Source organism: Arvicanthis niloticus, chromosome 20 (genome assembly GCF_011762505.2).
Source record: "Arvicanthis niloticus isolate mArvNil1 chromosome 20, mArvNil1.pat.X, whole genome shotgun sequence".
Classification (NCBI taxonomy): Eukaryota; Metazoa; Chordata; class Mammalia; order Rodentia; family Muridae; genus Arvicanthis; species Arvicanthis niloticus.
The window spans coordinates 14063247-14078184 of NC_047677.1; the positions used below are offsets into that span (position 1 = coordinate 14063247).

General features: G+C 46.2%; 1 protein-coding gene across 2 annotated transcripts in view; it reads left to right on the forward strand.

Annotated features, from left to right (window-relative positions):
* The window catches only part of Crybg1 (crystallin beta-gamma domain containing 1), a 193018-nt gene extending 179745 nt beyond the window's left edge, over window positions 1–13273 (forward strand). For both annotated transcript variants that reach the window (XM_034524246.2, XM_034524247.2), the window contains 5 exons: window positions 1017–1156; window positions 3560–3683; window positions 4077–4235; window positions 5878–6040; window positions 11901–13273. In XM_034524246.2, coding sequence (XP_034380137.2) covers window positions 1017–1156; window positions 3560–3683; window positions 4077–4235; window positions 5878–6040; window positions 11901–11989 — 675 coding nt within the window. In that variant the 3' untranslated portion in view covers window positions 11990–13273. The remainder of the gene's footprint in view (window positions 1–1016; window positions 1157–3559; window positions 3684–4076; window positions 4236–5877; window positions 6041–11900) is intronic.
* Window positions 13274–14938: the final 1665 nt, after the last annotated feature.

Sequence of the window (14938 nt, forward strand, 5' to 3'; positions counted from 1 at the left end):
TTATCAATATGCCATCTCTACATATATAGTAAACATGCAGAATAGTATTCCTATGGGTTTTGTCTGGTTCCCTCCTGTGTTTTATGTATTCTAATTCCTGGGCCATGGGACAGATCTCCACACTACTCTGACGGTCACTGAGGGCAGTCGGACTCTGTCCTGCACATCAGGACACACCCACATTAATAAGCAGTACTGGATCTTACCCTTGCTACACGCCTTAAAGCAGATTGATCCCTGTATGCTTTTTTCATGTGTCATTTATGATATTGGAGATATCATTAGAGCCTGGGGACAGAGGGTCTGTAGTGTGAAAACAAGCATAAACTTCAACTTTTCTCTTGTCTGAAAATCAGTTGGGAGCTGCTGTCCTCTCTAAAATGTCTGTGGTTTCTACCTGTGGTCTTTGTCCCCTCCTGATAATAACTCCCACAAGAGGGTTTGGGAACCCGAGCCTACAGAATCCTCATTACTGGCAATTACCACACTACCCTGAATGCCCAGTCATCTAACATCTAACATAGGCTCAGAAATCCAGATCGCCCGACCCAAACAAACCAAAACTCCAGACACCAGAAGTACTTGTAAGGGAAAGGCTCCTAGGCTCCTAAGAACACTACCGTATCACCTGGCCACTGGACACCAGGCTACCACAGCTTCTGGCCCTCTCTGTTAATGTCTGTGACTTTCCATCCAGCCTTGTCTCGCTAAGATGAAGGAAATGTCATACAGGGCTGGTGTTCATGCATACAGCCATTTCCCCAGGCATGGGCTGCCTGTGTCCCTGCTTTCCTGTGATCTATTTTAACCTGCCTGCAGGTACAATAGGAGAGCTTCCTACCCTTCCAATTGAAACATCCTGTCTTTGAAACATCCCAATTGGCTAAGTGTCTAGATAGGTAAGGCCTGGCAGGGTCCTGTGCCTTGTCCGTGAGAGTAGACGGTGTCTCATCTGCTTCAGGCGATCTACAAAAGCTTTGCATTATTAACAGATGAACAAATTTACCTCCAAACAGGAATTTTCCGAGCCAACAATTATTCTTTTTGAAAGAGAAAACTTCAAAGGGAAAAAGATAGAACTGAACGCTGAAACCGTCAATCTCCGCTCCCTGGGATTCAGCACTCAGATCCGCTCCGTGCAGGTCGTTGGTGGCATGTGAGTGAGTTACTTGTTCATCTGCTAAAATGGACGACTTCCCTTCTTGCTTTCACAGACAAGCTTTTCCTATGAAGCACATTTTAAAAATACATATGAAGACATACATATACATACCTTCAAACGTGCCAGCTCAGTCTGGATGCATCTCCATTTCCTCACAGTGGAAATGGAAATGAATACCGTCACTAAGTGACTGACTGATGTGAATAGATGTGCCAAGAAGGGACGGTGCTGGCAACTTCAAACGTTCCTTACGCCATCTTAAGTGAACAGACGGTCTTTGGCTGTCTTTGTGAGTTAACATTACATACCTCCATGACATTTTTGTCTTGGTGGGTCAAGCCTGTGTAAAAGCATCATTCATCCATGTATCCAGAAATTGTTGGTTTTTGTTTTTGTTTTTGTTTTTTTTTTTTTTTTTTTTTTTGCTTAAGTTTAGGTTAAGGATTTAAAATCCCCAGGGGAACTCACAACATAGTACTCAGTCAATTTATGAAGCATTTTTTTTAATAGCAAACTAGAGAGAGCTAGGTTTCTTTGTTTTGTTTGTTTTTATCCTTTGAAAGACTGAAAGACCTTGCTCTTTGATTTTAGAGCAAAGGGTAGACTTTTTTCTTTGATTGCAGATGCTGTATAGATTATTAAGTCAACTGGGAGGGGCAGGCAGATGATTGAGTGACTGAAAGGCACTCACCGTGCAGGCCTGATGACCTGGGTCTACTCCCTACAACAGAAGAACTGACTAGGTAGAGTTGTCTTCTGACCTCCACATGCATGGTGTTGCATGTCCCCAGCCCATCATATTTACATGCACACAAGCACACACACACACATATGCGCACGCACACACATACAAACAAATAAAATAATAAAAAGTTATGCCACCACCTGCTCTTCCTTCCTTCCTTCCTTCCTTCCTTCCTTCCTTCCTTCTTTCTTTCCTTCTTACCTCCCTCCCTCCCTCCCTCCCTCCCTCCTTCCCTCTCTCCCTCCCTCCTTCCCTTCCTTCCTTCCTCTTTTGGCAGGGTCACTCTGTGGGAGTCTTGGCTGGGTTGGCATTTGCTCTGTAGATCAGCCTAGCCTCAGACTCACAGGAATCCACCTGCCGTCTCCCATATGCTGGGTGTACCCATCACCATGCCCAGGTCCCATCAGCCAAATATTTTTAAACTCACAGTAACTCTGTGTAATTCTAAAACTCTGTGTAACTCTGTGTAATTCTAAAACTAACTCGGGCATAAATAAACACATATCAATGCAATGCATTTTTCTATGGAAACATTTTTCTTTTATTAAAACAACATGTTAAGGCATGCTGAGATCACAGATACTGAAGGGATTGCATCTGCAGCAGGTGGATGGGTTGAAGCAAGCTCACTAAAAACAATTACGGAATTATTAGGGCTGAAGCTTTTAATGTTTTTTTTTTCAATAAATTTTAATGACTATTTTGTGAGATCGATGAAATGTGTGCATTCAGAGCTCTGGGGTTTAAATAGAGAACATCCTTCTGCAATGATCGGCAGAGCAAGAGGATCATGGGATATTCACCCTGTAGGGTTCTCAAGTTGGCAAGCCAGCATGTGGGTGGAAGAAACTTAGCTTCACATTTTGGGGATTTGGGGAAGAGTCAGTCTTATTTTAAACAACAACAACAACAAAACTGTTTTGTAATTGTTTTACAATGTATCTTAAATTAGCATAGAAGTAACAGTCTCTATCATGGCTTCACGCATACTTTATTTGGCAGACCCTCCTTCCTCCGTTTGTAAAGAATTTGTTTTTATCTAAGCATTACACTCAACAGTACACACATGAGAACTTTGTACATGGTAATTATTTAGGCTAGCATTACCTTTAGTATTGATTATTTAGGATAACATAGCATTTAGGATCCATAACCTGAGTGTGTTTTATGAACAATTTTCAGAAAGGACTGCAGAGTCCCACTGAGGGAGCAGCACTGTCTCACTGGCTTTATTGGAGGAAAAGTTAAACTTCCCTACTTCTCGGAATGAATTCTAACATGAATACATCATTACTCCTGATGCTCCAAAAATTCACTGTTTATCAAGAAATAGCTTTGACTGCTCTAGAACGTAGGCTTATTTTCCCTCCAGTGTGTACTAAACTTTCAGCGTGTTCTGAGCTGGACATGATGGCGCACATTTGATGGCCTTTGATCCCCACACTTGGGAGGCAGAGGCAGGCCAGCTTGATCTACATATCCAGGTCTAAGACAACCAGGGCTACACAGAGAGACCCTGTTTCAAAAACAGAAAAGAAAAAGGAAGGGGGACAGGGGGAAGAGAAATTTACAGCAGTCTGAAAGCAACTGTAACTGTCAGGGCCCGCCATCAAATGGGAGTTGTCATCAGCTGTGGTTTGTCCTCTTTTCAGATGGGTTACTTATGAGTATGGCAATTACAGAGGCCGGCAGTTCCTGCTGTCTCCTGCAGAAGTGCCAAACTGGTATGAGTTCAGTGCCTGTCGCCAAATAGGCTCCCTCCGGCCCTTTGCTCAGGTATGTGAAATTTCCCTCCTTGCTGTGCATAGACCCTTCTAGAAAAGTATTTTTGTAAATATAGTTTGGCTGGAAGCTTGACACTGGCCCCTCTTCCCTCAGCCTCTGGACACGAAGCTGGCACCTAGAAGCAAGGGTACCTCAGACATGCTGTCAAGCCCAACAGCACGTGTGCATGTGTCAGCTCTGGTTGTCACATGCACACTCCATGCCTTGGTCACGCTGGAATGTCCCCACACTGCTAGCACTGAGAACAGCACTTACTTAGTCCCTTAGCCCCCTGGGTATGGTTGCCCTCCCTAAGCTCCATTCTGGATTCTTCCAGCTGCCAGCGTCTCAGTTCTTCCGACCACACAGTTGTATGTAACTACCATTGGGTTTTTTGTCTTCTAGAAACGAATTTACTTCAGACTTCGAAACAAAGCGACAGGACTATTTATGTCAACCAACGGGAACTTAGAGGACCTGAAGCTTCTCCGAGTCCAGGTCATGGAAGATGTCGGTGCTGATGATCAGATTTGGATCTATCAGGAAGGGTGCATCAAATGCCGGGTGAGCATTTAGCGCTGCCTGCGCAGACCTTTGCCTGACTGTGCCTTTGACCTTTCCAGGTAGATGCTGCAAGACCGTTCCAGAAATAAAATGGGAGGCTTTCCCTGTGAAAATACTTCCCGGCTGTGACAGAATCAGAGTCAGGGTTAGGAACTTACAATAGGAAGAGAATCCAGGAAGGGACTGACGTGAGTTTCCTCAGAGCCACTGACTAGAGCACTGACTGGCACATCAGAGCCCACCCCCAGGGTGCCACACGGCCCACATCCTGAAGGTCACCACTGTGAAGGTGGAAATGGCGCTATACTCTCATGGCTCCTGCTGCAGCAGACACAGAAAGCAGTGGCTAGAGGTCACGAGGCGAGCGTCACACCGAGCCTCTTCTCGACTCCCTGACTTTATGAGCTTGACAGTTTGCTCCTGGTACTTTAAAACCTCGGTGCCTGTGAGTCAGCAGGAGCGCGCCCATTCACTCTGACTGTGTGCCTGAGGGGACACAGATGTGCATTTGTGAGCAGAGGTGAGGCTTAGAAACACAGAAGAAAGCATCAGGATAAAGGGTGGATGAAGGACTGGAGGTGAGAAGGCAGCAAGTTCTGCCTTGGGTCTTCTCAGTACAAGAGAGTGGTACCCTCAGCGGTCCCAACATTCCAGGGATCGTATTTGATATCTCGTTTCAGTAGATGGAGGAGAAAAGGTGAAATGTGCCACACACTCACCAGACTTTCACCAGCACGTGTGTGTATATGTGCACGTGCACCACACCCAAGGCCCCACGAGTACTAACCAAGCACTCGTCTGCTGAGCCACTCCCCCTGCCCAGAACAGTCCACTTTTAATACGCTTTCTCTGTAGTATGGTGCTAGCGGTGAGCAATGCTGTTTGTTACTTCAGGGGAACTTTTAAATCCTTGCATTTAGGCACCCTCTTCTGGGTTTGCACTTTTCTACTTTTTATACCTGGATAGCATGCCCATTTAGAAAATTTTAGATGTTTCTCACGGAGGAAAGTCGAGGAGTAAGTGACTGTAACTCCAGGTTTAAGGCGGGGATGTATTCTGTGGCTGCTCTAATGCAGCTACAGAGAAGAGCAGGCGTGAACTGGAAACTCGGGCCAAGTGTGAGCTTCAGATGCAGCTCTGAGCATGCTCACTGCTGGCAGGGAGACCCACACCGTGGGCAGTTTACTGTCCCAAGGCTCCTCTAGGGCTTGGGGAAGGTTTTTTGTTTTGTTTTGTTTTGATTTTTAAGCGTATGGATATTTTGTCTGCACGTATATGCAGTCATGCGTGCCTGGTATCTACAGAGGCCAGCAAAGGGCATTAGATGCCCCGGAACTGGAGTTACAGACAGTTGTTAGTCACCATGTGGGTGCTGGGAATTGAAAACTGGCGCTTCTCCAAAAGGCAGCTGTGTTAACCACTTAGTTCCGCCTGAGCCTTCTCTTAATAGTAAGAGTCTTACAAGGGGCAGTCTTGCGATGCTCAAGGATTGAGGCTCGCCAGCACTCATGTCATCTGAAATAAAGGCTTGGTGCTTGGCTTCAGTTACTCCAGCTCGTAGCTGGAAAGGCTCATGTGGGTTAAAACCAGCCAGGGACTTCTGAGTGGGAGTTCTGAGACAACCTGTTGTTTCCTGAGCAGATAGCAGAAGACTGCTGCCTGACGATCGTGGGCAGCCTCGTCACATCTGGCTCCAAACTAGGACTGGCCCTCGATCAAAATGTTGACAGTCAGTTCTGGTGCATGAAGTCAGACGGCAGGATCTACAGCAAGCTGAAACCAAATTTAGTGTTGGATGTGAAAGGTAAGGACCGTTTCCCTCCCTGTGCTGTCCCCTTCCTTAAGTAAGGAAAAGCCTGTTGGGAAATGCCAGTGTGCTGCTAATACACTGTGGGGAGCCAAGAACTGGTTTTTTGAACCAAGGACTAACCTATGCTAAGCATGTATGCACTGAGCTATATCCTCAGTCCCATTTTTATAGTGGTGTGAGGCTGTGATCTTATTTGGTCAGTGTAGTTGATGATGCACATAAAGGTAGTGTTTCATTGAAAAAGCTGGAGTTCTAGAAGGAATCACAGTGTATTAGAGTTCTCTATGAATCTCTCTATATAGAAAGGGTAGTTATTAGAATGACTTAGAATGTGGTCCAGCTTATCCAACAATGGCTGCCTGTTGCGACCCGAGCTTCCCCACGCTTGGGGGACAGAAATGTTGAGAACTGCTCTACCCCACGTTTGGGGTCCAAAATGTCTCGAACTGTTCTGTCAATGTTGGAACCCGCACTGCCAAAGCCTTCAGGGCTAAATCGTTAGAGCCGTACTGCCCCAAGCTGCTCTGGTCCACGGGTCAGGGTTCAGCAAGAGAGAAAGTAAGGATGGACTTGAGGAATGGAGACCAGACAGAGTGTGATTCAATCCCATTTATTCTTCAGTCTCTCTTCTTCTCTCCAAGTCCCAAGTCTTGAGTTCCTAGAACCTAGTTCCTAGTCCCTAGTGCCTCCAAGTTCCAGGTTACTTCTTCCAAGTGCTAAGTGCCTAATGTCTAATTAGTCTTCTTCCTCAATGCCTAATTCCTACTCCAAGTTGTACTCTAAGTTGTACTCTCTAACCTAATTCCTAGTTCCAAGTTGTACTGCACCCTTCTGTCTGCCTCTTGCCTTTTATATGTCTCACTTCTAAGCCACGCCTCTAAGTCACGCCTTTAAGTCACGCCCTTAGGCCTTGTCTCTAAATCTGATCTCTAAGTCACACCCTTAATCCTCAGCTCTAAATCACAGCTTTAAGTCTCACACACCCAAGGGAAAATCCTGGGTATCTAAAACAAGATGTTATCAGAGTGTGCTCAGCTGTTGTAGGCTATTGTAAACAAGTCTCTTGTCAGGTTATATGGCTCAAGATGGCTGCAAGGATGATAGCCACCTTCTGTCGGCTCCCCACACTGCCTATGAATGGAAAGTCCAAGAACACAATAGTTTGGTCTGATCTGAGTGGGAAATTTTTGTGTAACTGTATGTCTTAGTTGGTCGTCAGAATACACTGCAATCCTGAAGAAGTAGGCTCTAACGCCAGTGAAGGAATGGGCTTGCCATCGAGAACTAGAGCCAACAAGCAGAGGGAGGCTTCCTTCTCCCATGGCCTTATACAGCAGTGGCTGTCAACCTGTCCAATGCTGTGACCCTCTTACACAGTTCCTCATGCTGTGGGGACCCTCGGCCAGAAACATTGTTTTCATTGCTCCTTCATAACTGGGATTTTGCTACCGCTATTCATTCTGTAGGTATCTGTGCTTTCCCGTGGTCTTAGGTGACCCTGTGAAAGGGTTGGCCGTGACCCACAGGTTGAGAACCCACTCTTATACAGACTTTCAGCAGGTATGGCCCAGATTATAGGTGGGTCTTCCCACCTCAAAGATTGGATGTGAAGTGGATGTTCCCACTTCAAATGGCTTAATTAAGCCAAAATCCCTCATGGGTGTGTGCAGCCATTTTTGGGTTTTAGCTAATCCAGATGTAGTCAACCTGCCAACCAGCCTTGCTATCACAGAACCTGAGGGATGCTGACACAGTTTCACTGAAGCTTCTCTAGAGTGAATGAATGGCGCTTAGGAGGGAAAGCTGGTCCTGTGGTCCGTCTCTGGGGTATGGGTATGTTAAACACAGATTACCGGGTATGATCCTTAGCGTTCCTGATCTAGAAGGTCTGGAGGTGGCCCCCAAATGTGGTTTTCTAAAGTTCTTAGGTGTTGCTGGGGTGATTGTTCGAGAATCTTACCACTGATGATGATTTAAAAACACATTAGAAAAAACCCAGCCACTCTATATTTGGGAGCACGGGGGGCGGGGGGGGCCCCCGCAGGCACTGCTGCTGCTTGCAAGTCAGTGAGGGGAAACTTAGTCGCGGCGCTGGACTAATTTATGATTTATTAGTTCATTATAGTTTATGTTTACTTTTGGACCTCTGTAGCCTAGGCTGCCCTTTAACTCCGGGCAGCTCACCTACTTCAGCATCCTAAATTCTGGAATTATAGGCCTGTCCTCCACCGCACCCCGGTGCCTTCAGCCGTTAACACACCTGCTATTCCCCATGAGGAAAGGATGAGTAGTAAACTGGTGGTCACCAGTGGCCACAATAGTGAACCGGTGATCACCAGTGGCCACAATAGAGAACCAGTGATCACCAGTGGCCACAGTATGCTACCTAGGCTTCTAAGTTGCTATTCAATCAGGGCTCTGAGCCAAAGCTGTCTTTGAAAACGACTAAGTCAGGGCAAAGAAATAGTGACAGCTTGGTCCTTAAGACACTTTTGGACAATGGGAAATGGGGCGTTTGTAGCCACATAGGAAGCAGACATGCTTTGCAATCCTGGTGGTCCCGGTAGGTAGGCAGCCAACCCACTCACCAGTAAGAGTGAACACAAAGAACCCAAGGAACTAGATGGTGCTCAGAGAGGCAAGCAAACTAGGCTGAATGAAGGCAGATGCAGGCAGTGTCAACAATTAAGTAATGTAGTCACAGATTACAGGCTGCATGGACACCAAGCACTTCACATAAAGGGCAAGTGGAAGCCTCTGGTATGGAAAATGGACAGCTGTAGGTAGCCTCCCTCCCTCACTGCATCTACAGTCACACAAGAGGCCCAGCTCACAGATGGCCCCAAGTGTGAACCATTGGAGAAGCACTGACCTAGACGGGCCTTTGTTCCTATAGGGTCATTCATGCTGCCAGCACAAGGTAAGTCTCAAAACCACAAGAGGCTGGGATCCTAGCTTGGTGATAGAATGCTTGGATCCATCCCCAGTCTCACCTTCCCTAAGAAGGAGCCCCAGGAAAATGTAACTAAGTTGGAAAGATGAGGTGCTGATGGGGGGGGTGGGGGGTAACAATAGTTCCCAGATGCAGCTGAACAAACCCTGTTTCTTACTGAGCTATGATGAGCTTCTGTGGCCAGGGTTAAGGTACTGTGGTCCTTAGGACACTCCTCAAGGTTTTTTTTAGCAGTCTTCACTGTGTGCCAGGCTGTTAGACACTGTTGTTTGGGTACCAAAGTGAAGAAAATGGCTGGCTCTGCTCTCTACGGGACAGCAACTTTCTTGTTTCCCTGAATTTAGTTTCTCAGACTGTGGGGAAACAGCGCCACCTTCTGGACACAAGAGTGGGCTGCATGGCCAACACCCTGGCAAGAGCCCAGGCACTGCTAGCTCTGCTCTTCTGTGCTTAGCAGGAAGGAGCCTGTGGTTTTCCTTTGTTATCTGCTAAACCGGCTAAGACTCAGCAGTCTTATCAAGTCTTTTTTCTTGTATGTATGTGGGGGGTGAGTTGTTTTAGTGAGTGTTGGAGTTTGATTCCAGACCGGGTATCCTGTGACAAGAGTGGAAGCTGACTCACTCTCATCAAAAGACACCAAAGCCTGGTCGGGTTGTACACTCAATAGGCAAACCAAACTACTATGCAAGGCACAGAAACTAAACATTAACCAATACAGAAAAGGTAACTCCAGGAGATTATCTTCTCTTTGTCCCCGATGCTGGCCGTAAATCGCAACGTTTCTCCTTCAGCCACACCAGACCGCATCCTTCTAGCGTAAGCTGCCATTTAAGGGAATACTAGTGATTTATTTTAATTAGGATGTAAACTTTCTTTCAAATTACACCTCCTCAGTCCCGTGTGCCAAGAACTCAAATTTACCTGTAACAACAGAATCGTTCTCAGACAGACGGACAGGCGTGGGCACCACCTTAGAGTGCACAGGTGACAGGTGTGTCAGGACTACTGGCAGTGGTGGCCTGAGACCTGGCCTTCAGGGAAACTTAAAGAAAAATAACCTCTTCCCACCTGTCTCTAACACATGGCAAAAAGAAGAGTGTGTTTGTGGTTTGGACTTACAGTCATTTAACTATTCCCCCATCCCTCACTGTCTTCTGTATCAGACAGTCAACAGAAATGTTTTCTTCTTCTTTTTTTTTTTTTTTTTTTTGTTTTTGTTTTTTTTTGTTTTTTTGTTTTTCGAGACAGGGTTTCTCTGTGTAGCCCTGGATGTCCTGGAACTCACTCTGTAGACCAGGCTGGCCTGGAACTCAGAAATCCGCCTGCCTCTGCCTCCCAAGTGCTGGAATTAAAGGCGTGCGCCACCACTGCCTGGCCAGAAATGTTTTCTAAGAGAAAAAAAATGTTTTAAATTCTTTTCAAAGGGAAACTAATTAATGAGATTGTTACTCAAGAACTTTGTGGTTCTAATGGCACCAAACACAAAGTATGTAAAGGCACCGTGTCCCTAATACTGAACTATTGGAGTTTATTGTCTTTATTTTTTAAAACTAGGTATTCTAATGTATATTAAGTGTTTTATGCACAAGTGTGTGTGTGTGTGTGTGTGTGTGTGTGTGTGCGCGCGCGCACTTGAATGTCTGGTGTCCTCCCAGGTCAAAAAAGGACATTGGATTTCTTGGGACCAATCGTGGGTGGTTTTAAGCTGCCATGCTGTTGCTGGGAGTCTAACCAGGTCCTCTATAAGAACAAGAAGTACACTAAGTACCAACACAGCTAAGGCCTGTGTTGTCCTTATGGAGAGAGAGCGGGACTTGCTGGGGCTGGAGGTGAGGCTTGTAAGTCCTTCCTGGCCCCATGCTCTGCACTGCACCCTGGTCTGGAGAGCTGTGGTGCTGGCTGACACCAAGCCAGATTCTTAAGCATGAGGACATGACTTCCTTCGCCAGCCACTTTCTCAGTCTCTTTTGCTGTTCTAAATGGTTGAAGGGACAAATGAGTGTTGTTTCTTCTTAGCTGAGGATGACACGTGGATCTATGCTCTGATCTAAATGCAGATTTTAATTTCCACGAGGTCCTTGGTGGACAGGCTTCTGCTTAAGCAGAGAAATCACCAGAAAGGATGGTTAATCCACACTGGGGAAAATCAGATAACCTTTTCTGTTTTAATGTTTCTTCTACTGAAAGTACTGGCTACCTGTAACACAGAAGTACCTCATGTTTTCAGCAAGCACCTGTAAGAGGGCCCCTTCAAACACGCTAGAGAGAGAAGTGAAGGGTTCTTACAAAGCGGCACTCAGCGTTGCTTTATGCACCCAAGTTCCCAGCAGTGGGGGGTCTTCTGTGTCCTCTGCATCCCTTGGGGTATCATTCAAACCGTTAACCTAATTACAGCTGTTTGATCGTGCATGAAGAACTCATTCCCTCTGCTGCCTCCCGCACAGCCTTTCTCTTCTCTTTCCACTGCCACCAGCTGCCCACCTCCCTGGTATCTCCCATCTACGATCTCCCCAGTTCTATCATTCGGCATCTTTGCATCTTTGCTTTTCCCTTTCTCTAGATTTTACCCTGCCGCCCCCATTTCATTTCGATGTGGTAATAGTTAAGTAGTCAGACTGGCCTATATAGCTGGGTAGAAAAGTGAATATATATATATCTCTCCATCCATATCCAGAAGGTAAGAAGGACTGTAATGAAGTTGCTGGTCCCCATGATGAAGTCTAGCCACGCCCCCAACAAGCTGACCTCATCACCCGGGTGCCAGCTCCTCCCCCAGCCCCTCCCCCTTCCCTACAGCACTTTTACTCCAGGTTCTCTTTTGCTCTTCAGGTGTTTCTACAAACACTTTCTCCCTTCTTTTTCCGCAAGGTTCTCACATTTTTTTTTTTTTCTTTCATTCAGGGGGTGCGCAGTATGATCAAAATCACATCATCCTCAACACAATGAACACAGAGAAGCTAACACAAGTGTGGGAAGCCATGGTCCTGTGAACCTGAACCAGGACTGCAGGAGGAGTATTTCTAGGGGATTTTCTGGCCACCTTATTGAAGAAAAATACAATTACAGAGCTGCTGAGAGAGCCAAGTGGAAAGTGGACCAGAGGCCATGGCAGACAGAATTATCTTTTCAAAAACATTTGAGTTTGAAGCCAATAGTTTGTTGTTCTTGTTTTTTGCCTTTTATTTTATCAGTAGCTCCTTCAACAGGCTGCCCCAGTCGCAGCTTTAGGGTATAAAGATCAAGACAAGACCACATTGTGATTTTTTTTCCAGAAACAGGAGGGGACAAGACCTCTGAGTGTGGACATACAGATGATTCCCTTAGAGGGAAGGACAAAAGCCCAAGTTGGTTGTCAGAAGATTTTAGCATTGGAGCATGCGCTGTCAGACTTCTGATCCATGGCCTTAACACTTCCAGGACCATTTATGCTGGATGGCAGAGTGGCAAAGTCCTATATTCTTATTCCAAGAAGTTTAATAAGTATAAACAAAACACTATTTTCAATTAGTATTCAAATGAATAAATTTACAAAATTTTATGTTGATGCCTGCTCATGAACAGAACTTGGTTAATTAGCCTATGGACTGCCCTCAAGTGTCTACAGATGGTTTAATACCTTCCTTACAGCTGCTACTGGGATAGAATTATGGCCTAACTTATTAACCCTTACTTTGCTATCCACACCTAATGCTAAAGCCATACTCTATACTTTTGGTTAAACCAAGACCTTTCAGCCTGGTTTCTCTAGGGCCACTTGCAGGATGACTGCTTTGGAACTGAGGACACCAGGACCTCTCTTCTGCAGCAGAGGTGTGCAGAGTGAGGGAGATATCCCAAGGGCAATGTGCACTGTTGTTGCAGAGGGATGCAGACCTCAGTGGGCACTTCAGGAGCAACTGTGTGATTCCCTGGCCCAGCCCTGCTGCTCAAACTGCACACTGTGCTTTTTAAGCCAAACTGCCAGACATTTCCTGGAACAGACCTTCCTCATCACAGTACTGGTGCTCTTGTCAGAGGCTGAACAAATCCTACTTCTGTTTCACCTGTTCAAGCCTGCTTCCTCTCTGGAGCCAAGAATAGGCAATTGATCGTCCGAATGTCTATCTGCAGTTTAAACCGTGCACAAAGGGCAGCACGTCACACGTCTGTCTTGTTCTGTGTACATCTCTGACTGTAGTCCTTTTGTGTGCGTCCCTACAGTACAGGGGGGTAAGATAGCCTGTAAAAGACTGTTGAGTTTGTCTTTTGAATAAACTTATTCCTGGTTAACTACACGATGAAACCCTGGAATCAATTCAGCAGCCCTCCGACTCCAGCAAGCGTCCTCGGGCAACCTGGGACATGGCTGGCAGGAATCTTACAGCCACCGTCTTGTTCAGAGGTTCCCTGTGCACTCAAGGATTTCATGCACTGCCACCTGGGATTGCTCAGGGACAAGAGCTGAGACGGTCTAGACAGAAGTCAAGTGGCATTGGCATTTACAATTATATGAGACAGGCTCTCTATGTCACCCTGGCTGTCCTGGAACTCACTATATAGACCAGGCCTCAAACTCACAGAGATCTGCCTGCCTTTGCCTCCCAAGTGCTGAGATGAAAGGCATGCAGCACCTGTCCTGCTTTTTGGACAGGGACTGGGGAGAGAGATCGGCAGTTAAGAGCACTTGATGCTCTTGCAGATCAGGTTCAGTTTCCAGCACCTACATGACAGTGAATATTGTCTAACTCCAGAGACGAGAGATCTGATGCCCTTGTCTGGCCTCTGCAGGAACTGCATGCATACGGTGCACTTATATACATGCAGGTAAATACATGTAAAACAGGTAAATCTGTACTGAGAAAATTCTCGAGTGTCTTCAGAGGAAACCTCATATCCAACCTAATACTAAACAGATACCTGATAGGAATAAATGCAGAATAAAAACAGAGAGGTTCCCCAGACAGGTCCATTTATGTGAAAGGATAGAAGTAAGTAGCTAAGGTACAGAAAGGAAGATGAGTATAAAACAGCAATCAACACCTTGAACAGATGGAGACAAGACTCAAGAACGGCAGGCTGACTGGTAGGCACCTGAGGTCAGGAAAACGAACAGTGGCAAAAGCCACAGAAAAACCCTCAGAGAAGCATGATACAGTTGCTGAAAGAAGCCCAGTCTCCATGCACAATGTAAGGACTTTAGTGTCATCAGCCAGGTGTGGCAGCATAGATTTATAATCCCAGCACTTTAGTTCAAAGTCATTCTCAGCTACAGGAGATTTTGGTCCCAAAAGAAAAGAAACCTTCCAGTGTTAAAAGGAGATCTCTCTCTCTCTCTCTCTCTCTCTCTCTCTCTCTCTCTCTCTCTCTCTCACACACACACACACACACACACACACACCCCATATACTGTGACAACATCTGAGGTAACGTCTCAGGAAGGTGGTGTCATAGTTGGCGGTTTCATCCAAGGTGGGTTCAGCTGCTTCTGGCACTACAGTGAGGCAGCACATCATGGCGGGTGTCTTAGTTAGGTACAGACTGCTGTTAAAGACCAAGAGAAAACAACCTGGGAGGAAAGGGTGTCATGGAGAAAGCTGAGGCAGGAACTCAAGGTAGGAACCTGGGGGTAAAACTGAAGCAGAGACCACAGAGGAATGCTGCTACTGGCTTGCTCCTCCCGCCTTGCTTACCCCAGGACCACCTGGCCAGCCGCTGAGACAACCCACCCACAGTGGGCTGGGCCCTTTCACATCAATTCTATCAAGAAAATGCCTCTCAGACTTGCCCAGGGCAATCTGATGGGACATTTTCTTAATCGAAGTTCTCTGTTCTCAGATAATGCTAGCTTGTATCAAGTTGACAAAAAGCTAGTCAGCACAACTGGCCCCTTTTCAACGTGACACATAAACACATTGCTAGTCATCTATAACCTTTCCTTCCTTGTCCCCAAGATGTCATGT